The 23180-nt window shown below is 37.4% G+C and overlaps 4 protein-coding genes across 5 annotated transcripts; 2 read left to right on the forward strand and 2 right to left on the reverse strand.

The window, feature by feature from the left end:
* Positions 1–1367: 1367 nt before the first annotated feature.
* LOC134336351 (retinal rod rhodopsin-sensitive cGMP 3',5'-cyclic phosphodiesterase subunit gamma-like) lies at positions 1368–2400 on the forward strand. Its single transcript, XM_063019096.1, has 3 exons — positions 1368–1543; positions 2188–2228; positions 2324–2400. The coding sequence occupies exons 1-3, from the start codon at positions 1389–1391 to the stop codon at positions 2398–2400; spliced, it is 273 nt and encodes a 90-aa protein (XP_062875166.1). The 5' UTR covers positions 1368–1388.
* A 1311-nt stretch (positions 2401–3711) lies between these two features.
* Positions 3712–6053, reverse strand: tspan10 (tetraspanin 10). The gene is made up of 3 exons (XM_062984827.1): positions 5964–6053; positions 4431–5038; positions 3712–4074 (listed from the first exon to the last, which is right to left on the reverse strand). Exons 1-3 carry the CDS (start codon positions 6051–6053, stop codon positions 3747–3749), a joined length of 1026 nt encoding a protein of 341 aa, XP_062840897.1. The 3' UTR covers positions 3712–3746.
* A 7886-nt stretch (positions 6054–13939) lies between these two features.
* si:dkey-282h22.5 (uncharacterized protein LOC107988040 homolog) lies at positions 13940–20021 on the forward strand. 2 transcript variants are annotated; one of them, XM_063019074.1, is made up of 4 exons: positions 13940–14016; positions 16773–16867; positions 17781–17907; positions 18793–20020. In XM_063019074.1, the coding sequence occupies exons 2-4, from the start codon at positions 16777–16779 to the stop codon at positions 19049–19051; spliced, it is 477 nt and encodes a 158-aa protein (XP_062875144.1). In that variant the 5' UTR covers positions 13940–14016; positions 16773–16776; the 3' UTR covers positions 19052–20020. The 2 variants fall into 2 exon arrangements, with proteins under 2 accessions (XP_062875144.1, XP_062875145.1); XM_063019075.1 differs by lacking the exon at positions 13940–14016 and having other exon boundaries at positions 16404–16867; positions 18793–20021.
* Positions 20022–20295: 274 nt separating this feature from the next.
* LOC134336354 (protein NATD1-like) lies at positions 20296–22145 on the reverse strand. Its single transcript, XM_063019098.1, has 3 exons — positions 21905–22145; positions 21689–21807; positions 20296–20702 (listed from the first exon to the last, which is right to left on the reverse strand). The coding sequence occupies exons 1-3, from the start codon at positions 22056–22058 to the stop codon at positions 20586–20588; spliced, it is 390 nt and encodes a 129-aa protein (XP_062875168.1). The 5' UTR covers positions 22059–22145; the 3' UTR covers positions 20296–20585.
* Between the last annotated feature and the right edge of the window lie 1035 nt (positions 22146–23180).

Consider the following 23180-nt stretch of genomic DNA (forward strand, 5'->3'; position numbering starts at 1 on the left):
TACCAAGTTTGTGACAAAAAAATAGTTAAAAAAAGATAGAGTACAAAATTTTATTTTGTTAAATGAACTAAGATACTACCAACAGAAACGTTTTAAATATAATTTAAAGTTATGCATAATGGAAAGGACACCTGTTTAAATCTATTAAATGATTTACCTCAACATAAAACATAATTTAAATACTATTTTAATCTTGTTCAAGGACAATCTCATATACAGTAATAACAATGGCAAATAATCGTACATGTATAAAAACACATTTTTATGAATATAATCACTTTTAAACAAATCAGTGTAGGAAAAACCTATTCAGATAATGGACCATGTTATATTATATTTGTAAATAATATTATATAAAATACTAAATTGGTGTATTGGATGATTTTGTATAGGTTTTGTATATGTTGTAAACAGTTCAAATCATCAATAAAGCAAGTTGCTGGGCTTTCATGGATCTTCCATTAATATAATCTATACAGATGGCATTGCCCGCATATGCCCACTTGTTGCAGGTCGCTCAGACAATGGGCAGACAAAAGATTAATTTGTAATCTCCTTACCTTTCTCAGTATAAAAAGGCTGTTACAATTCACAGCTAGCCTTAGCTCTTCATTGTCATAACACATCAGACAGAAGGAAGAAGGAAGCAGGTGAGAGGAATTTTGGTGTTCACAGGAAGTGGGAGAACATTGACGTTGAGGGGTCACATAAGTAGAGGTAAATGGGACACAGTTAAATGCTATTCATTACTAAATTAGAGAAAAACTTCTTTATGATCTGTTGTTTGCATTCTTCTGAATACTTTGCCTGAAATGTAAAAAAGGTAAAATAATTGTTGTGATGGAAAGATTGGTGGTATGAGCTACTTTTTCCAGATACAATAAATGTATATATTTTGTGAGGATCTTGTTCGCACTACAAAAACAGAACCAACTTCTCAGTATCACTGGCTGAAAACCTGCTCCAAGTTTACATTAGCTTATGTTCATTTACCATATTATGCATTGTCCTTGTTCTAATAGGATTAAACAAAATAACACTGGCCAGCAGACTGCAGGATCATTTGAGAAGGGGATTAAAGAGTCCTGCTTCTTATTCTAATTCTGGAATCTTGTATAATTACATGGTCATGAGTCATTGTGTCCAGTGAAAATAATCATGAACAAAAAAACATCACAAAATAGCTATGCCAAGAAGAAAATGCTATAATCCAAATGGTATAGTAAGGAGATCAGTGAAATTGGCTTAATTTAAAAAAATCAAGATTAAAACGATCCCATCTGACTTGTTGGACATCACTCAACTGGTCACACCAAGAATTTTGTAATCCCCCTGTTCTTGATTTTGGGCCATATTTCTAGCTTTTCCACCACACAAAGCCTAAAATCATGAATCTGGAGCTGCCCAAGCCTGAACCCAAAGCTAGAAGCAAGCTGCCAACATGTACCAAGGGGCCTGAATCTACAAGGAAGGGCCCACCACGCTTCAAGCAGAGATCCACCCGCCAGTTCAAAAGCAAACCACCAAAGAGAGGGGTCATTGGGTAAATCATTTTCTTTTGTACACAATTTTAATTCTTTTTTTTGTTTTTAGGTTTTCGTTTGATCAAAAATACACATACTGTACAGAAACCTAAATTGTTAAGTTGTTTAACGTGCCCACATGCTATACCCACACTGACCGGGTTGACGTAAGTGTAGTTCTCTTTAACTTCAAAGCATTTTCTGTGCCTAATCAAATCATTGCGCACTGTACCTGAAGACAGTGGCCTAAAAGCCTACCTTCCTTTGTTTCTTAGTCCCTCGTTTGTCTGGCTGGCTGACATGCCCGGTTGACTGTCAGACCTGCACACCTCTTTTTAATTCAGGTTTATAGGTGCCCAGACAGTAAACAGTAGCGCCATTCCTGTGGACGAGCTTCCTAGGGCTTCTTATCCATTCTCAAGTTTTATATATTGGTGGCATGGCAGCTTTCTGTTGTACTGGTTCCCCTGTCTGGTTCTCTGGTGCATTTGGGTTGTACTCTCTGGAGGACTGAGTAGCTGGCAGAGTTGCACCCAAGTGCTCTTTGGCTTCTTCTCCACAGCTGTCCCTATTTTTCTGTGTTTACTGGCTGTCCTCTCTATTATTAATTATATTATTATATAGTAATTATATTCTATATGTTAATCTCTATGTTTATTTTTAGATTTGGTGAAGAAATTCCTGGAATGGAAGGTTTAGGAATTGGTAAGCATTCTATTTTGGCATAATTCAGGCACTTCTTCTTAACTCCATGTGCAAGGTCTCTTCATGGCCAAAATAAAATATGTTATTCTTTGTAGATATTACTGTCATCTGCCCATGGGAAGCATACAGCCATCTGGAGCTACATGAATTGGCTCAATATGGCATCATCTAAAAAGAAGATCATCAAGTAACGATCTTAAACACAGAGATCTGTTCTTCTCTTCATCTGCTATAACCAGTGAAGCTCAACCTGATTAATAACAACTTCAAAACATAAACACCAAAAATGTTAAAAGAAAGGAAACTCTACATTTATAAGGGACATTTTCATGTATTTTAGTAATTTGTTCTTTGTTTGTTTATTGCAAGTTTATAGCAATATTCATTATGAAATAGGAGTCTAGTGTACTGTATATCAAACTGAATCCCTAAGCACTTACTCAGAATGCTCTATAATTTTCCCTTTATATTCACTATATGACCAAAAGTATGTGGACACCCATTCTTTTTTTTTTTAGCATTTAGCAGGCACTTTTATCCAAAGCGACCTACAGTACTGTGACAGTATATTGTCTAAGGGTTAAGAGCCTTGTTTAGGGGCCCAACAGTGGCAACCTAGCAGTGGTGAGGCTTGAACCTAACCTTAATAAATCTTAGGTATGCATTGAAATGTTGATTGTAAGCCAGGACTTCTTCTCTAACATCAGTGCCTGACATCACAAATGCTTTTTTGGGTGAAAGGGCACATGATTCCTACAAACACACTCCAAACTGATGAGGAAAAAAAGTAGAAGTATGGAGGCTGTTGGAGACACAAGTAAGGGGTGTGGGGCAGCTTTATTTGAATTTAAATGGTTTTGGAATGGGATGTCCAAGAAGCTTATGGTCAAGTGTCCACGTATTTTTTAGCCAAATAGTGTATAAAAGAGATTTATTCTATTTTTTTTGTACTCAATTTGTTACATTTGTGATAATTTGCTAAGTTATTTAGTGTTTGTAAACAGAAAAGGATGGAAAATGAACTTGTTTGAGTCCTAATTTATCTTAGACTACTCCTAATCTTGACCAAAGGTTCTAGAAAAATTAAGAAAATGATAAAGTATAAAGAAATGTACCTGTTTTGTGAATGTAACAAAAGTACTAAATGTTTGATTGTTACTTTTTATGTCTTTAAGCTGCCATAAGTGTCTTGCCCATTTTTTATCGCCCATAGTTTTAGCATTATACTAGTCTTTATACTAGTCTGTTTACTAAATGAAAAGCAATAAAACCCCAATATCATCAACAGGACTAGAATGACCTAAGCACAAAATAAAGCTTGTTTTTGATACATCCTGTTACTTTTGCTATTGATGCCACTGTCTTTTTTCAAATACCTTAATTGTAAAATAAGACTAAGAGCAGTCAGTTAGTCAAACTGCTATTAGAGATGCTAGGTCACACAAATGCTTGCAAATTTATTCATTTATTTTTATCCAGTAAAAGCTTTGGTTTCCTCACTGCACTTTTGCACTGTCCTTAAGTTTGCCCTTGTTTTTGCCATGCCTGTGCTTTGTTCCACTGGATCCTGTCCAGCAGGCGTGTAGCAACGGTCACCGTGAGGATCTGGACTCCCAGCAGTCCGATCGACACTATGCTAATGAGCTCCGTGTGCTGCTGGATCCAGCGGGACATGCTGCCCACACAGCCTCCCAGAAAAATGGTGCTCTGAGCTGTGAACTCGTCCAGCAGCTGAGTGCCGACGCCGCACTGCGAGTTCCACACCGTACCATTCTCCAGAGGATCGACACAGCACGAGGGAGGCACTCCGCACGCCTGTACTCCTGGAGACGAGCAGTTAAAGTACCTGTGATGGGGGTGAGGAGGGGAGAACAATTTTAGAGGCAAAATGTGTGGCTTTTCAGAACAGAGCAGATTACAATTTAGCATTAGATCGAGAAGATTAGATAGTAGCAAGCCAGGTGTAATGGAGCTATGAGGTGTCATTCTCAGTTAGGAAAGGTCCATCATAAATTTCTATTTTTAGCTGGAAAAAGTATGTGAACCCTTGTATTGAAGCGTTTTTGTAATTATTGAAAAATACATGCATTTCCCCCCAATTTTCTCTAGTCATATCCAATCACCCGTTTGCATTACGCTTCCTCTCTACTGATGTTGACCTCCACCTGAGAGCCATTTTCAGTCAATGCATAGTGTCCTTACCTGTTGACCTCCCAGTCTCGATAGCTATCCACCCCGCAACACTGCAGCCCAGTCTGGATCTCGTCCGTAATGAACCTCAAATCCAGATCGTCCTGGTACCTTGTCATTGCTGTCATCATGGCTGACTGCAGCAGCTCAGCGATCCGGCTCTGCAGGCTGTAGGCCACTATGGCCACCAGGACCTGAGCGGCTACAAGGACAATCAGGGCAACGGAGAAGGTGCGCAGCAGGCAGTAGTTCTCCCTCAGTACCCCCACGCAGCCCATCAAGCACAGCAGAGAGATCAGCAGGCCCAGAAATACAAAGAGCAGCATGGGATCAGTGACAAGGCCATCTAGTTTCTCCTGGGCGAAAGATTCTTTGTTTATGAGGCCCCAGAACCCGAGCCCCAACAAGGCCAGACCTAGAGCACTAAAGAGCAGGTTGCTTAAAAACAGCAAATATTTTAAAAGAAAGTCGATCAGGTCAGAGACGCTGTAAGTCTTTGAGGTGGAGAACCTACTGGAGGACAGCCTGTTTTTTTCCTCATGGCTTGAAGAGCTCAAGTCGGTTTTGCTCTCTGAGCTATCGTCCATGCCATAATATGTAACATCCTTCTGAGTGGTTTCCTTATTAAAAAGAATTAAAAATTGTAATTGGTAATATGTTGAAGCAATCTTTAAGTTCAAAGTTTAAAATGACATTTATAATTTAGACATTAAAATAGCACATTCAAAATAATTAATGTCCCAGATCCTTATGTCAAGATAAATGCACCCTTGGTCCTGACGCGTGCATATACTGTAACCACCAAACATATTATTATGTCCACCCATTTGGTTTGTACATTCAGTGTCAACAACCATAGACATATACTGTACTTTGTGAGTATCCAATTACTGACCATCTGTTGCTTTGTACACTGTTGTTGTTGTTGTCTTTGCACGCTATGATCAGTTGCTATTTAGGTGGTGGACTGTTCTCAGCACTGCAATGATACTGGTAATGACATATTAGTATTGGGTTGTATGGTGTATTCGGTGCAGCATTGTTGTTGGGATTTTGAAACACCTCGTGTGAATGCTGGGAGGTGAATAGTGCTCCAAACAAAATATAAAGCCAACAGCATCCTGTGATCAGAGATTTTTCACTGATCAAGGACTAGAGAGAGATTAACACACACTGCATAAAGAAAGATAGCTCTACACCTACAACAAAAGCTTACATGTTATGTGTTTCTAATAAAAAGGCCAGTAATTTAAACAGCATTTAAAAATGCCAACAACATTGCTGCACCTGATACACTCATATCAGGACAAAACACATATCATTATCATGTTAGTTGCAGTGCTGAGAATGGTACACAACCCAAACATCATCTGGTTGGTGGGGGTCTATTTCAATTAATAATTGGGATCAGAGGGGTGAAAAAGTATATAGAGCAACAAATATGCAACAGTTTTCTACTGTTTACCCACAAAGTTTATATGTATGGTATAAAATATTCAATTACTGTAGGTACCTATATTTACAAATATAAAATAAAATAAATACCTTTTTAATAAGTGGTCTGCTCTCTTCATCTTGTACTTTTCCCTTTTGCTTCCAGAATGAAGGAATCCTTAAAAAGCAAAAGCGGTTCATCTCATATCAGTAAAAAGAGGCAGTGATGAGAGACACCAGTGGTGCAGAGTGTAGCTGGGTGCCTGATCATTCCTGCATCATGTGAGAGTCACAATGCTGAGATTAGGTACCAGTGTGTGTGGTTGTATGTGTTGAATGGGGTGCTGCCCTGCTCATTTACCCTTAGGCTGAGCTCTGCACCAACTGCTACTGAGCCTGATCTGCCACTGATCTGAGTAATAGCCAGTACAGTATATGGACATAAAGGCGACATGTTTACAGCCGAAAATGGTTGTAGAGCGCACAACCAGGCTGGTGACACTACAGACACTTGTGCACGGGTCTCTGCGGTGGTGGGCTAGAACATCAATCTGCTGCACCACCCAACACACATAAAATAAGAACAGTGATCACTTGGTATGGCCATGGTAAAGCTAAGGAATGAAGAAAATAGAAGGCCAAGAGGTTGTTCCTAATTTCTTAAACTGAGATTCCTCAGAAAGGAGGTCTGTTTTCCTTTTGCTCTGGCATCCAATCCAATATATGTTGTCAGACGTCCCTGAAGCCTAGGCTGGACTGTACTGTGGAGAAATTTTGAGCCAGTGGAAAGATTCTATTGTAGATCAGACTTCATTGGTGGCTGAACATTGGCATGGCTTTGCACAGGGTCAGAATTTAAGTTACTTTGTGTCTATAAACCAGACCTATTAACAGCAGAGATTTGGAATCAGAAGTGGTTTTCTGCTTTTAAATATTTATGATCCAAACAGCTTTTCTTTCTCATAAAGAGGCAAGAGACCATTCATGAGGACAATCAGACCTCAACTGTAATAGCAGATACTGCAGTGGTAAAGAGTTTAAGCTTATTTTTTATTTATTGAACACACTGGAACATGTGCTGGAGTCTGCAAATCAAATAAACAACTACATTTCATAGGGAATTAACTGTTAAAGTCTTTATGTCCTCAGGTGTAGTATATATCTTTGTAATGGTAATTTATGTGGCTTGGACAGGTACAAGACTGTAGGTCCAAGACTGTTCTACTGTGCACAAAGCAAGGAATGTAAATACACGGTTTGGTGAGTATGGTGTGGAGGAACGTGAGTTGTCTGAACAGGGCCTTGATCTCAACCCCACTAAACACCTATGGGATGATTTGGAACATTGCCTTACTTCCAAATGCTCTTTCAAATAAATTGGCAACAATTTTCCCAGAGACAAATGTTGTGGAAAGCCTTCCCCACAGACTGAAGGCTGTTTAAGCCACAAAGGGGCGAGGAGGCGGAGTTTATAACAATTTTATAGCCACTGGTTTTGGAATGGGATTCCAAACAACACATGATTAGGTGTTCACATAAATTTGGCCATATAGTGTACATGTTCCACAGAAGTGAATGTAAATTGGCAACTCTGCATAATGTGTATCATATGCAATATATACATGTATACACACTTTACTTAAAGTAAGTTCTTAAAGTTCTTTGGAAGCTGGGGTCAGAGCACAGGAGCAGCCATTGTACAGTGCCCCTAAAGCCTTGTTCAACAGCCCGACAGTGACATACCTTCAAGTTGGTAACCCACAGTTCTACCTACTAGGCTACCACTCTCCCGGATACATGTTTGGTTGGGTTGGGTAATGGATCTTCCAGTAATCACTTTATCTGCTTTTATAAAAATGAATAAAAGGCACTCCGGTTTTCCATGCACTAGTTCAAGGTTCTGGAAAGTCCATCATCCCAATGTAATTTCAGCATTTTTGTGTCTTCTTCAAGCACTTAATCAAAATCTCCATGTCTCCTACAAACCTCTGTGCTGTTTTTGAAAGCTCTCTCATTGCTCTTGTAACTGTCCTAATGCAGACTATTGTTTTTAATAGCAGCAAGTTCAAAAGCTAACATTAAAAAACATGTTAACCCTAACCAAGAAATTACTGCTTTTAAGATCTAACCTAACATTACATGAAAAAGTGACAGTTGATATCAGCTTTATTAGTCATCTGTTAATCTTCAATAAACACTTAATTTTAATCATAGTAATGTTGGGTCCTGACTCAAGAATACGAATTAATTAGGGGGCAATTTATTTAGTAGTAGGGCTGAGAAAAAAAAACCAAATATATTTTTAAGTAATTGGGAACTGAGAGTCAAAGGCTAAAGTCTGAAGCCTTAAAACAGCTTTAAAACCTGTTGTGTCGAGCCATGTTGTGTTTCCATGCTGACTGTGAGAACAACTGTGGCTTGTAAGACCGTTTGAACCGAGCCGCTGCTGTTTTTCATAATCACCATGTGTGCAAAATGCACGAAAACTTCATATTCCTCCAACATGGAAGCAGTTCTTTTTTACTGTTATTAGGCACAAATTTTGCACGCTATAAAAAGAGATGAGATCAGACTCCAGACTGAATTCTATTTCCCTCTCGATCAAATGACATGTGATGAGCATATGCTGCTGTAAAACTCTTTTACTTTCGACACCATATTTATCGTGCCTTAACTGCGATGGTAGGCAGGGTACAAAAATGTAACTCAAGTAAAATTAAAATGACATGCATGTATCGGTGGAAAATGACTCCCATATTGGATCAAATTCCATAGAAATTAAGACAAACATTATTTGTATTATTTTCTCACAATAATCCGTCATGTTAAACCGAAACAAGTAAAAAATAAAGAGTACACCTAATTTAAACAAAACCTTACAAGTATAATGTATTAAAATGTGGACACCTGACCATGAAGTTGCAAAAACTCTTCTTGAATAGCTTTGGTGTGTATATATGAAAATGTGAGCCCGTTCATTTAAGGCAAGCATTTGTGAGGTCAGGCACTGATGGTGGACAAGAAGGCCTCGCAATCTACGTATGTTTCAGTTAATCTTAAAGATGTTCAGTGGGTCTGAGGTAATAAGTCTGTGCAGCCATTTGAAGTGTCTCTATAGCTAACTGGTCAAAAAAGTTCTTTCTGGACATTGCTTTGTCATTCTGGAACAGGACAAGGCTTTTATCAAACTTGGAAGCTTGGAAGCTGACTTTACACATAATAGCAATGGGTGTGACTGAAACATCTAAATTCCAATTATTAGGAGGGGTGTCAACATACTTTTGGCTATGTAGCATAACAGAGTGGATGCAGTACAGTGTGTTTGATCGTGCATGTACAATTTAAACTATGGAATGAAATAATTGATTTGACCAATAGGTAAAACACTGGTATCATTCAAAAATAAAACTGGAGATGAAAAACAATGAACAAGGCTGTTTTTTCTTCTCGCTGGCCTCCACAGCGAAGCGTGCCGTCATTCTTTTAGAAAACTCAAGCTGGGCTGTTCTGTGTAGCATTTTTTGCCCAACACGCATTACTAAACCAGGGATACAGGCTGTATGAAATTAGAGTTCAGAACTGGTGCTCTTCCTTCTTGCTGGAGAATGCATCCTGTTTATTGTGTTTACAAAGAAACCAAGCAAGCGAGCATTCAATGAGAAAATACAATCACAAACACAATAGCAGATACTGCAACATGCCAGACCACCAACAGAATTATTAGATAAGAATAAAGACTGCGTAAGTGGTCATAAAGTCAAAGGAACTGTTTTTGGGCGCCAGACAAGTGGTTCCAGAAATAATGAAAGGATGAACACACTGACTTTTCACCTGTTATGACTTTTCCCTTTTTGGGGTAGTTTTATACTGTTCACTGTATGCATACTACAGTATATAACCAAAAGTATATGGACACCTTGTGGTAACTTTTTTTGATGTCAACATTCTATAGCAAAACTATAGGCAGTAATGTGGAGGATTCATGTTAACCCTGTATTGGAAGTATTAAGTGACTGCTGGGGGTTGAATAAGGAGTCAATGGAGCAGCTTGCAAACATCAATATTTTTATCTAAACACTCAATTGGATTAATCGGTTATGCCCTCCATCATGTTCCTGAATTCACAGAACCCTAGAATATAATAAGGAGTTGAATAACCTTGATAAACAGTGTTTTCTTTAGCTGCTTACTTGCACCATGGTAAAATGTGTTTTTGCGATTTCTTGCCTGAATGGACTCATTAGGTCATGCCACATTATCACGCCACATTATCTCAGTTTTGTTAAAGTCTGGATTCAGCTGTTTCAAAACAAATTTTCTTCTGCCTATTTTTGATTTATTCATATGTTTTGGTAACTGTGTTTTTGGATCGTCCAACTTCTATTAGATTTAAACACTTTGTTCACTGTGCTAACTTTAATGTTACATCATGTATCATTATAAATAACTTTTTTCATGATCTCTGGAACAAGGAGGTGTATTTAAAAAGGAAACTGCGAGCCTTATTTCCTCTGAGATTTATCTTTGAGAGTATCCAAATCTAATTCACCACACATTTAGAACATCAGCGTTACGTAATTCAAACCCAAAAGTGCACATCTGTATGAGAACAAGGCGAATCTGTTTCAAACTGAACACACGTTTCTATTTTGGCTTTACTCTTAAAAACAGGGTTCATTAAAGTCATTAAAGATAAATTTTTATGTCAACATTACTTTAACAGAACATGTTGCTACAAGAACATGTTGCTTACTATTGTATGCAAAGGTTTTTGTGCCACTGGCAAAATAGTGTATTTTGTTGATTTCTGAAATAAAACAAGTAAATACAAACTCTACAGCAAATAAAAAAAAACATTCTGCAAAATAAGATTAATCTGTCATGTGCAAAAGTTTGGACACACTTCAAAGTGAGCACTTAGTTTCACTATGGATCAAAGCCTGCACTTTTCGTTGCTAGCTCAGAGCCTCTTCATTTTTGTTTTTAATTTTGATCCACACTTACTCACAGTTCTGAATGATTCCTGGGCTGTCTTGCAGGCACATGTTTAATATCTATTCACAAACTTTCAATTCAAGCCAATATTCGGGTCAGGGGACTGTAAGGGGATTTTGCTTGCTTACAAGTGTGTTTTGGATGCCACACAGCTACAAAGCATAACAGATCCACCCTTGTGTTTTTGACCAAAATAACTCTGGATCTTGAACTGATTCTGTTCATGTTTCTTAGAACCTTAGCGCTATTCTGGTGTTTGCACCAGTTTTTACTGGATTCAAGGATGCGTCATCAACATTGTTGCTTTCTCTTTCCTCTAGTAACTTGACATGCTAATGGTTCATGCTAAAAAAAAAACTACTATTCTTTGGTTCCAGCTGAAAACAAATGTTCCCTGTTCAGAACGGTGAACATATGCCAAACAGTGTGTAAATGGAAACGGCAAATGTTACTCCATGTTTTATTGTTGCCAGCACTTGTTTCCAAAATACATTAGATATTGTTCTGCACAATTTAGCAAACCACCACTCGTGTCAGCTAAACCCTTTTGTCTGTCTTTTAAGGGGTTTTGCTTTGCTGTCCCGGCCAGTATACAAGCAGTTTTATCTGAAATTTGTTCTAGATCTGCATGATCTTCTGTTTTATTGTTTTTATGACATGTTAGACAATTGAAATTGTGAGCTGACCTCCCTGATCTTGGCAGAGACCACTGTTACGCGTACTTAGGTTGCACATATCCACTACAAATGTGCATAAACTTTTAACTTGTAATTAACTGTACACTTGGACTGTGTGGGTCTTTCTGAAGAACATCAAAGGTGAATGACCACACTACAAATGAAATGTTGAGCCTGCTGAATCTATGTTGATGAGGTTTTATTAGCCAATGGAGTGTCTCGGAGGCAGGTTCCAGATTTCAGGTTCCAGGGCTGCCACTGACAGTTTTCCTGTTTCTGGCTGCTTAGGCGAACCAAAAGTCCAGATGTTCCACAGAGCATTACAGTGATTCACAAGAATGCAGCACTGGAGCGATGCCCTTATAGGAAAAGCTTTTCTACTCAAGCTGAGCTAGACCTCACCACTGCCAAAAATTATAGGACTGTTTCTTCCTTGTCACCTTGGTAACTTAATTGTTCTTGATAATACATAATGACGGGCCAGCAATTAAAATGTTCAAAAGTGACAGATTGAGGTAATGCTGGATTTGTATTGTCACAGAATATTCTATTAGTGTCTGTTTTTCTCCCCCATAACCCTGACTGAAGGATTCTATTTAGTTTTGTTAAATCATTAGAAAAAATGATTATTTAAATTAATTTTCAGTAATCGCTTCATCCTGGTCATTCTGCAGTTTTGGCATATCTGGTTCCACCAGAAAACATTGGGCAACCGTATAGGAATTTCCTGGACAGGGCACCAATCCATCTCAGGGCTTCAGGTATCTGTGCAGACATGCCCGTGCCATTAATGGTGCCTTTAAAGATGTTCAAGTTCCCACGCAACTGGCCCAAACCCCCTCATACAATGACTGATGCGGGCTCAACCTCATATAAGTCTTGTATGAGTCCTCATATGAGTCCAGAATAGTCTGTGACATTTTTGTTATGCTGTTGTTATCTGGTTTGCACTTTGCACTGTAGAGTCTTAACCAGTATTTGTAGATGCAGTGGTAAACTGTGTTGAGTGACAAGAGTTTTCTGAAGTATTTATGAGCCCATGTGGTTATATTCATTACAGCAGCATGTCGTTTTTTAATGCTATGCAATTAAAGTTTACTCAATCTGATATTGGTTCTTAGCTATGCCCATTACACATAAAAAATTATCGGGATTTTCTAAATCTTTTAATAATATTGTAATACTGTAGATGGTGAAAATAGTGAAAACACAGTTTTATGCAATTTGACAAACCCTAAACCCATCCTTGCTTGTAAACAAGTGATCATTTTTTTAAATGTGTTGCTAAAATGAACTTTAATCAGGTGTGAATACTATCTGCTTGGCAAAAACAGACTACAATATACAGCATTAGATATAATTTAATAAAGGTTTCAGTATTAAAGTTCAATTACTATTTATTTTTTGGCATCTACTGAAATGTTTTGATGTGCCTGCCTGACCCACTAGATGAAAACAAGAACATTAAAAATATGGTGTGGTCTGCTTGTGGACATGTTTATAGACTTGGCTGTGATGTCTCTGTTGTCTGTGATGCCTGTGTTATGACTCCTGCACTGGATTTGGACAATGAAAAAAATCCCAGAGAAAAATGAGCTGCAACTATATTCTGCTGCACCTCTTACTTCATACATGCATGAGAACCCATGCTGACCTGTATTAGCATAAACCAGATACTAAGGATGACTGAATGAAAGAATGATGTTTGGATGACGGCTATGCCAACTAATTAGAGTTTAACATGTGTAGGATTTGACTTTTTGGATTTAGTAATGCTCACGGTTTAAAGTCTCACTGATGCACTGACAGTTTGCAGCACAGGGTGCACCTGGTCCTGTGTAAATGTATCATAGCTGCTGGCAGTCATATAACATTACGTCTGACTTAATGATTTCCACCCAGGAATGCTTACACTATACTTAGCACACAGCAGGTTAAAGGCATTATTTGACTTTTTTTTATATATATATAAATCCAGTTGACTTATCAGACCACACAACATATTTTTGGGGTCCACATTTTGTACTCCTCACACCAAGGCGTAGGCTTTTGTGCTTTAGTCTTTAATACAAAAGGATGAGCCTTGTCCTGATTTTACTTTAATAAAGAATTGGGAATAGGTCCTAAGGGTGCTTATTCAATTCTGTGGTTATTTTTGTGACTGTACTTTTGGGTGTTCCTATCCTTGTCTGTCACATTCCATGATTCTAATACGACTCATTAGCAGCAATGTGACAGCTGTGTTTCTGTAATTTGTCAGCCCCCTGAATGCATGGTTTTATCTGACTAGTCCAGTTCTCTTTCAAGTTCTCTCTTTTTTGTATGTGGAGGCGGGAACAGGAACAGGTTGAGGGATGGCTTTTGGAGCTTTGGATGTTGATATAACAGAGCAACCCGTGACATGTTGCCTCATTGGAACCGAACACGACTGGATTAATCTAAAGCTTGGATATCTCAGAACAGTGGTATTACCATCTTCACGCCAAAAACAGGTATATGTAGTACTTCTGTAAATGTAATATAATGTTTTGTTGCTAACACAGTGCATACACTTAAAAGAGAACATGTCCTGTCTTAAAATGAATAAAACCTAATGGGTGTATACTGTTCTTTAACTTTGTGGCAGGGCCATTACATTTTTCACTGGTAATAATAATTGCCTAAAGCTGCTGACCTCTCCATGCATATATAAATATATATATATATATATGTATATATACAGTATATATGGCATGTGGCATATGCATCTATACACATACAATATACATATATATTATATACTGTATATATACTGTATATAAACAAACATATATATAAACAGTATATGGTGCATATGCATAGTATATATACACACACACATATATATATATATATATATATATATATATATATATATATATATACAGTGTATCACAAAAGTGAGTACACCCCTCACATTTCTGCAAATATTTCATTATATCTTTTCATGGGACAACACTATAGACATGAAACTTGGATATAACTTAGAGTAGTCAGTGTACAGCTTGTATAGCAGTGTAGATTTACTGTCTTCTGAAAATAACTCAACACACAGCCATTAATGTCTAAATAGCTGGCAACATAAGTGAGTACACCCCACAGTGAACATGTCCAAATTGTGCCCAAATGTGTCGTTGTCCCTCCCTGGTGTCATGTGTCAAGGTCCCAGGTGTAAATGGGGAGCAGGGTTGTTAAATTTGGTGTTTTGGGTACAATTCTCTCATACTGGCCACTGGATATTCAACATGGCACCTCATGGCAAAGAACTCTCTGAGGATGTGAGAAATAGAATTGTTGCTCTCCATAAAGATGGCCTGGGCTATAAGAAGATTGCTAACACCCCTGAAACTGAGCTACAGCATGGTGGCCAAGGTCATACAGCGGTTTTCCAGGACAGGTTCCACTCGGAACAGGCTTCGCCAGGGTCGACCAAAGAAGTTGAGTCCACGTGTTCGGCGTCATATCCAGAGGTTGGCTTTAAAAAATAGACACATGAGTGCTGCCAGCATTGCTGCAGAGGTTGAAGACGTGGGAGGTCAGCCTGTCAGTGCTCAGACCATACGCCGCACACTGCATCAACTCGGTCTGCATGGTCGTCATCCCAGAAGGAAGCTGACGCACAAGAAAGCCAGCAAACAGTTTGCTGAAGACAAGCAGTCCAAGAACATGGATTACTGAAATGCCCTGTGGTCTGACGAGACCAAGATAAACTTGTTTGGCTCAGATGGTGTCCAGCATGTGTGGCGGCGCCCTGGTGAGAAGTACCAAGACAACTGTATCTTGCCTACAGTCAAGCATGGTGGTAGTAGCATCATGGTTTTGGGCTGCATGAGTGTTGCTGGCACTGGGGAGCTGCAGTTCATTGAGGGAAACATGAATTCCAACATGTACTGTGACATTCTGAAACAGAGCATGATCCCCTCCCTTCGAAAACTGGGCCTCATGGCAGTTTTCCAACAGGATAACGACCCCAAAAACAACCTCCAAGATGACAACTGCCTTGCTGAGGAAGCTGAAGGTAAAGGTGATGGACTAAACCCAATTGAGCACCTGTGGCGCATCCTCAAGTGGAAGGTGGAGGAGTTCAAGGTGTCTAACATCCACCAGCTCCGTGATGTCATCATGGAGGAGTGGAAGAGGATTCCAGTAGTAACCTGTGCAGCTCTGGTGAATTCCATGCCCAGGAGGGTTAAGGCAGTGCTGGATAATAATGGTGGTCACACAAAATATTGACACTTTGGGCACAATTTGGACATGTTCACTGTGGGGTGTACTCACTTATGTTGCCAGCTATTTAGACATTAATGGCTGTGTGTTGAGTTATTTTCAGAAGACAGTAAATCTACACTGCTATACAAGCTGTACACTGACTACTCTAAGTCATATCCAAGTTTTGTTTCTGTAGTGTTGTCCCATGAAAAGATATAATGAAATATTTGCAGAAATGTGAGGGGTGTACTCACTTTTGTGATACACTGTATATATATATACATTATAACTACTGCATGAATTATCAGCTGCTGGAACAGCTCAGCCTCTGTACACACGTACAATACAGCTTAGGCTTAGCCTATGTACATTAGGTTAGATTTATTCAATATATTGGTTTAGTTTCATAATATTTAACTTTTTGACATAATAAGAGAAATGTATGAGAAATGCACAAATTTTTATATATTTTTCTACAGTGTAAACATGTATATTTTCCAAGGTTTATTATAACACAAAAAGACTTGGTATGAATTCAATTGTGTCTGTTTTAAATTGCATTATGACTCTACTAAAAAATCTTAATTGCAACCAGGTTGCCCAGACACTCTTACAAGTGTATACAAACTTCAGATGTATGTTAGGATGCACTTGGCATTTTGAACATTTAGTATAGATTGTGTTTGATGTTTTGCTGGTGACCCAGTACATACTGCTCAGACAAGCATTCAGCTTAAATATTTGCAGAATACAGAACAAAGTAATATAGTAGTAGTGCACATAACAGTGGGCTTGAGATATTCGGTTTTGATGCACCTCCTACACCAGATTCTGCCCCACTTCTTTTGTCAAAGAAAATCTGGATTATATTTTTGTTTTGATTAAATGTGTGAAACAGATGTGATTGCTGTACAAACTGTGGGAAGAAAAATAGGGCAAGTTGCAGTTACTAAACATGTTTGTATTGGCTGCATATCAGAGGATTAAACATTTGAAATGACATCAGCTTTGCTTTGTAAAGGACCATGAGGATGTGGCCAGCTATGACCCTGCTGTCACTAATATCACTGTGCAGCGCTCAGAAAAAGGAGACTCAGGAAACACGAGAGCAAAGAGGTAAAAAAAAAGTAAAAGTTAAAGTAATAGAGAATAAACTCAATCATGTACTGTGGATTAAAATGGCTTATCTCTGTAATGTTCTTGTTTAGTGGGTTTCGTTATGCATCACTGTAGAAAAATGTAATGACTGTAATGTGTAACAGCAGGCAGATTTCACTCGTTTCTGTCAAGAACTCTTAGACTGATCAGGACAAAAACAGCATGTGTGCTTGGTAAAGTGCAGAGAAGTACAGAGTTTTTGCATATCTGTTTTGGCATATTTGCTGCATTTACTTGTTTTACATCTTTAAAAAACCTGCATGTACGACAAAGACAACCTCAGTAAACAAAATAGTGTTTTTAAATTATCATTATAGTCATTAAAGAAACATCTTGTTCAACACAAACTAGCCCTGTGTAATAGCTGTACTAGGTTCTCATCCAATTAACAAAATCTGTTTGATAATTGGCTTTACAAAAACTATACATACCTGGACTACATTACTATCAGTTCTGTTGAATCCAGACAACTCTAAAATAAAACCTTTCCAGTAATGGAAAATGATTAAAAGGTCTTAGCAAGCAGGACACTATGCTGCAATCAGAAGTGATTTAGGATGGGACCACAGCAAAACACAGTGAGAGCCATTATCTGTAAGAAAACCTAAGAAAACAGTAGTGACCCCTCCAGGAAAGGCCATTCAACCAAAATTCCTATAAATAAGGACTTTTTGAGGAGTCACAAAAGAACCAAGACAAACATCTAAGGAACTACAGGCCTTGATCATCTCAATGAAGCTAGAAGGACACAATGAAAACTGATGTGACTAGTAACACCATGGACAGTAAATGTGAAAATTACAGTTAATTAAATTTTTAGCAAAGAGTTAAACATTAACTCTAAAGGCGAATTTATTTATTTATTTTACAGATAAAACAAACAGCAAAAGCTGTTCAAACCTGACTCAAGTGCTGGACAACTGGAAATATGCCATCATGTACCAAGTAAAGGATTTGCTGGTCAATGACCATGCTTCTGTTTTACCTGAATATGTGAGGTGAGTAAATAATCATATAAAATTCGTATTTCTAACAGAGCATGAATAAACTAGAATTAAAGACAGTAGCAGATCTGCTGAGGTTTTCTATGAGTCATTTGCTGATTGCGTTTATTTAATGAAATCACTACTGAAACAGGCTTTATTTATTTTAAGGGATTGCTTTGCTATTACAAATGGAACATGTTGAACTGTGAGTTACACTTGGATTCCTGTTAAAAATGAACCAACTTGAAAATTAAATGTTCTGTTTCACTTGAACATACTAGAAACAATACAAGCTTAACTCTGTATCCAACAATATTTTTGGATAACATGAAAAGGGCCACACAGTATTTCATATGTAGTGTTTTTTAATTATGAATCATTCAAGGTTCACATTTGTATCCTAAATGAAGTTTGTTTAAAAAAAATATTGGTGTATACACTCATTTTTTAAAGAGTGTTGACCTGACTGCATCATGGACTAGCTGCTAATTTGTCAGCTGCACTTTCATGCAGAACAAAACACTCAGATTTTTCTACCCTGCCCTCTCCCAATCTCCAATAAAGCTGTTTTGGCATTAGATCTATAGTGACTAAGAAGGCCAGTAATGATTACTGAACCTGCTGTCATGTTCATGTCAGCAACAATACTGTTTGTTCTTGTTTTATTTTGTTCCTGGTCTCAATCCTGTTTTTGACCACAACATTAGTCAACAGTTTTTAGTATCTTGTGAGGCTAAATTAGCCCAAATCAGACCCTTGTCATAACTTGACTGGATTTAATCTGATGCAGTAGATAAACTGTACAAACATTTCCTCAGCAAGACAACTAGGCCATTTTAAATATTTAGACATTTAAATATTTAGACTGTGAATGTTGTTATTACATGATGTGTGCAGGATCAAGCCTCTGTCTGATGCTGTAGATGAACTGTACAATCACTTCAACACTCTGAAGGACAGCCTGGCCAAACTCAGCAATAAACTTGACTCGATTGAGAGCTTTGTGGAGGAGTTCCAGGAAGAGAAGCGGACAAAGCCCCGGCTGTGGAAAGCCCCGGCTCAGACACCGGTGAGGGCCTCACCTAGAGCTGCAAACACAGCACAGTGGCTGCGGAGAGCAAGAGCCAGAAGAGGCCCTGGCACTAGCGGACAATAGTGGCAAATCAGTGGGATTATCAAGCTGGTGGGAATTTTGACTGGGCATCTGACAGAAATATATGCAGAGGTAATTAAATGAGATTCACACACTTAATAATAGGTAATTCATAATATATAATAAGAATAGAATTATGATTCTGGTAGCGTTAATCACAATTATTCCTACAATTTAGACAATAGTTTTACTGCATGTAATCATTTTAAAGCAGCAGTCAACATACTACTATTTCCATTATATTGTACATTATGAGCTTGCTTTCCTTTGTATAAATCTCTAAATTCCACAAACTTCCAGTCTTACATTTTCCCAGCTTTTGAAGTTACTTTAGTCAGTGATGCAACACTCCAATTTATGATGCATTAGTGTAAATCTGCTCCTGTATTACTTTGGTTCTTAAGAAATGCAACCCGAAAGTCCAAAAAACAAAGAACAAAAGTTCCAGCTATAAGCGCTCTTACTGGAGCAACAACACTACACAGATACTAACACACAGTAGGCCTATATGGTGTGCACATACGTACTTGGCCTATAGGATATTTGTTTAATCAAAGCTTTGCCTGTGTATTTTATTTTAAATGTGTACTATAAATCAGCAGGGCTGACTACACTTGCTTGGAGATATTTATTTTCTGGCAGATGTATAAAAAAAAATTATATAACACATCACAATGTGTTGTAATGTGTAATAATGTTGTAATCCAACTCTTACTCATCTCTTACAATACAGACCGGCAGTATTAACAAAATATCTGCTACTCTAAAATACCACAAATGTTTAGTATTATTTTATTACCTAAAATGTTTATTTTCTACATTACTGAACTGTTAAAGTTTCTAAAGCAACTTAAGGTTTTAAATTATTTATAATCTAGCTCTGCAGAAATGTTTAGAGTTATAAATCTTATTTTCTTTGGTGGACTGAATATTTCTGATTGCAACTGAATATATTTTGGATTTATTTGAAAGAAAGTATATACATTAAACTGATCATATTTTAAATATTCATCAAGTGTGGGCTGTTATTTTTGCACTGTAATAAAATGTGTTCAAGTGTTTTTCATTTACGTAATATACTTGGTTTATGAATAAGATGTAAAATTTACACAGGATGTTTTAGAGGTAATTTAACATTATATACTTCATCATTTTACTTCACTGTGAAAAAAGCATTACCCTCCCCCCATCCCCCTCAGTGGGATTAAACTCAGGACTTGTTGTTTAGGCCATAAACACAATGCAGGTTTGACTCTTGGTATAATGTTTTTATTGTGGAATACATCTACATTTAAACAACAGGCCCAAAAACATGGTCTAATTAAACATCATCAATTTAAATAAATGAATTATCTATGTAATAAGTACTTTTTACACAGCCCCAGTGTTGGATAACTTGTTTCTTTAATAATTACAATGATGACAAACTGATTTATTTGCATACTAATTTAACGGCATTTAACTGGCTCAACTTTATCCAGGTCAGATTGGAAAACCAGGACTAATTTAGTAGGTGTTGTAAAGGCTCTTTTTAAAGTTAATCTTCAATGTGTGCATCATATCTTTGATGTGGATTTTCATCTACATATTTTTTAATATACCAGCAGGAGATGGTTGCTTTTAGATTCTCTTTGACCACAAAGTCCAGTGCAGCCTGTAGGGCAAAACAAAAACAAAACAACGAATTAGGTAGCCATATATTCTGGATCATAAGTCTAGCTGGCTAAAACTTGTCAAGTAATTCAATTATTAATGTCTTAACAGGCAATTATAAAACAAATTAATCAAAGCTCATTTGATTCTCTTTTCACCAAGGTGAGATATAGTATATAATTAGTAAAAAGAAATAAGAGTCAGTTTGTGTAGGGCAAGGCCAGAAACTGTTGAATGTGCATGGCATTTTAGCCCTCAGACAGCACTGCATGAAAAACTGTTAAGCTACTTCAATAAACACAGCAACATGTGCTCGGGAATACGTTAAAAAGTGTGGTCACTTAACTGTGTAAGTCTGCTGCTGCATTGATAAATATAACTTCAAACTCTACTATGCAAAAAAAGCCACACATCTATTCTATGTAGAAACTGTACAAATTCTGTAACTCAGATGGACCAACAAACAATGCAAACATGTACTGTGGTCAGATGCATGTACAATAAATGGTGATTTAGAAAGTAAATGTCAATGACAGCAAAATTCTAATCCATGATATATTAAAAAACATATCAACCCAGTGCATACCCTGTCCTAAGTGGAGATTTACAGACATAGAAAACTTACTGACACCCAAATTAAACATATGGGTTAAAGATTAATCATTTTTGCTCCCTAGAACATCACAGTTGATTTATAAAACAGTTAGCATTATTAAAGCTGTTTGTTTTTGGAAATGATCTTAAATTCTTTAAAAAGAGACCATGCTCTGTCTGATCATTTCAATCAAAATTAAACCTGCAGTACATTTTAGTGTTATAGCAAAATTCAGTGTCAGAGGGTTGTGATGAGGGTTTTGCCGGTTCTTTCTTTAAGTCTACATTCATTATGTTCATATACTTCATTTAAGTTAAATAACTCCCTGCAATGATAAATGTTTAGCTAATGAATTGCTACGTTGTTTATGGATTATTGTTAACATATTTTACCTTGGCCAGACTCGCTGCTACTCCTTTACCTCTGAACCTCTCTGGAACTTCAGTCGATAATAAATGCACATGTTTATCATTCATGTAGGAGTATTTTAGCACCGCACTCTCTACTGCTTCTATCAAAAAGAGGAAAACAACAATACTGCGTTTAATGCGTGATTTATTTATCGTATTTTAAGAAGTTAAAAACACGTTCACGTTTCTCGTGCTCACCTTCACTGTTCAGTCTGACAGTAAAGCGCTGCTTTCTCCTCTCATGAATCACTCGATCTGCTTCAGTGCTTAAAACACAACATGGAAACGTGTTGAATTTGATTTTCTTTAGTATTTGAGCTCCTGTACAGACGCTGTTGCGGTGCAGCCACATTGTTTAATGTTTATTTACTCTTCTCTAACCCGAGCTAACAACTGCACAAGTTACCTCAGCAAAGATCCACATGATGGCGCAGAAACACCACAAACATTCTGACAGAAAACGCTTCATTTGGTCAAATTTCCGTTTATTATCAAAACGGTCATACAGAATGAGTACAGATTATTATTTTCATATATGGAACCGCAATAAATTATTTCATTTAAATATAAATAAGCAATATTATATTACGCATTAAAATGAATAATGTGAATCCTGAGTCGGTTCAGTGATTCAGTAGTTTATAACTAATTGCTCACAGTCACGTGTGTCTGTGACGTCACCACTGTGGATATATTGTTTTTGTTAGCAATCCGCTGAAAGTAGCAGCAAACTCACATGCGTTATTTTTTATTCTTTTAAAGCGGTGAAAGCTGGAGAATCAGACGCGAAATGAGAGGAAACCAAACCGAGACAAACTCAGGATGCCAGGGAGCGTTATTTGGATAAACAATCATCTGGTAACAGTATTGATAAGCTCAGTTGTTTGCTAGCGGGTGGAACAGCGACCATGTTGCTCATGTATCGGTAAATGTTTGAATATTTTATGCTGCTTATTTTGAACAAAGTGTATTTAGTTTTTGTCTGTGTCTATTTACGAGTACAAATAAAGTAATATATTGTAATTTTACACAACTGTACTTGATTACTGTCCTGATTTGCGCACACACTAAAAACAATGGTTCTGTAGTCGAGACGATGGTTCAGTTTCATGTTTTAAAGCTTATTTGCATTATGAAATGTAGATCTAATTATCATCGGAGAAATAAATAATGCAAACCACATTTAATTGTAGTCCATGGTATGTTTTGTGTCCTTGATGCCACTTTAAAAGATAGCAGAAACATATATCAATCTCCCTGCCGAAACTTTCTTTTAGATCTAATTAGTATTTATTAAGTTTTTGGATATTTTGCATCGCACATACAGAAATAGGGGTAAATTTATGGAAATAATGGTGTAACTTATTTATATGTAAAGTACGCACTTTGCGCATCTTACGCAAATTCAATTGGCGCATGCGTAGTGAGGCTCTCATTCCGTCTGCGCATGCGTAGTGAGGCTCTCATTTCCTGC

Source organism: Trichomycterus rosablanca, chromosome 22 (assembly GCF_030014385.1).
Source record: "Trichomycterus rosablanca isolate fTriRos1 chromosome 22, fTriRos1.hap1, whole genome shotgun sequence".
NCBI lineage: Eukaryota > Metazoa > Chordata > Actinopteri > Siluriformes > Trichomycteridae > Trichomycterus > Trichomycterus rosablanca.

What these genes read in the sequence shown, in the direction of transcription:
- LOC134336351 (XM_063019096.1), top strand. Translation starts at nt 1,389, where the DNA reads ATGAATCTGGAGCTGCCCAAGCCTGAACCCAAAGCTAGAAGCAAGCTG. An exon ending in CCAAAGAGAGGGGTCATTGG is followed by an intron (nt 1,544 to 2,187) that starts GTAAATCATTTT and finishes GTTTATTTTTAG; the next exon opens with ATTTGGTGAAGAAATTCCTG. An exon ending in AATGGAAGGTTTAGGAATTG is followed by an intron (nt 2,229 to 2,323) that starts GTAAGCATTCTA and finishes TATTCTTTGTAG; the next exon opens with ATATTACTGTCATCTGCCCA.
- tspan10 (XM_062984827.1), bottom strand. Translation starts at nt 6,053, where the DNA reads ATGAACCGCTTTTGCTTTTTAAGGATTCCTTCATTCTGGAAGCAAAAG. An exon ending in GCAGACCACTTATTAAAAAG is followed by an intron (nt 5,039 to 5,963) that starts GTATTTATTTTA and finishes CTTTTTAATAAG; the next exon opens with GAAACCACTCAGAAGGATGT. An exon ending in CGAGACTGGGAGGTCAACAG is followed by an intron (nt 4,075 to 4,430) that starts GTAAGGACACTA and finishes CCCCCATCACAG; the next exon opens with GTACTTTAACTGCTCGTCTC.
- si:dkey-282h22.5 (XM_063019074.1), top strand. Translation starts at nt 16,777, where the DNA reads ATGAGGATGTGGCCAGCTATGACCCTGCTGTCACTAATATCACTGTGC. An exon ending in GGAAACACGAGAGCAAAGAG is followed by an intron (nt 16,868 to 17,780) that starts GTAAAAAAAAAG and finishes TTTATTTTACAG; the next exon opens with ATAAAACAAACAGCAAAAGC. An exon ending in GTTTTACCTGAATATGTGAG is followed by an intron (nt 17,908 to 18,792) that starts GTGAGTAAATAA and finishes TGATGTGTGCAG; the next exon opens with GATCAAGCCTCTGTCTGATG.
- LOC134336354 (XM_063019098.1), bottom strand. Translation starts at nt 22,058, where the DNA reads ATGTGGCTGCACCGCAACAGCGTCTGTACAGGAGCTCAAATACTAAAG. An exon ending in TGTCAGACTGAACAGTGAAG is followed by an intron (nt 21,808 to 21,904) that starts GTGAGCACGAGA and finishes TCTTTTTGATAG; the next exon opens with AAGCAGTAGAGAGTGCGGTG. An exon ending in TAGCAGCGAGTCTGGCCAAG is followed by an intron (nt 20,703 to 21,688) that starts GTAAAATATGTT and finishes TTTGCCCTACAG; the next exon opens with GCTGCACTGGACTTTGTGGT.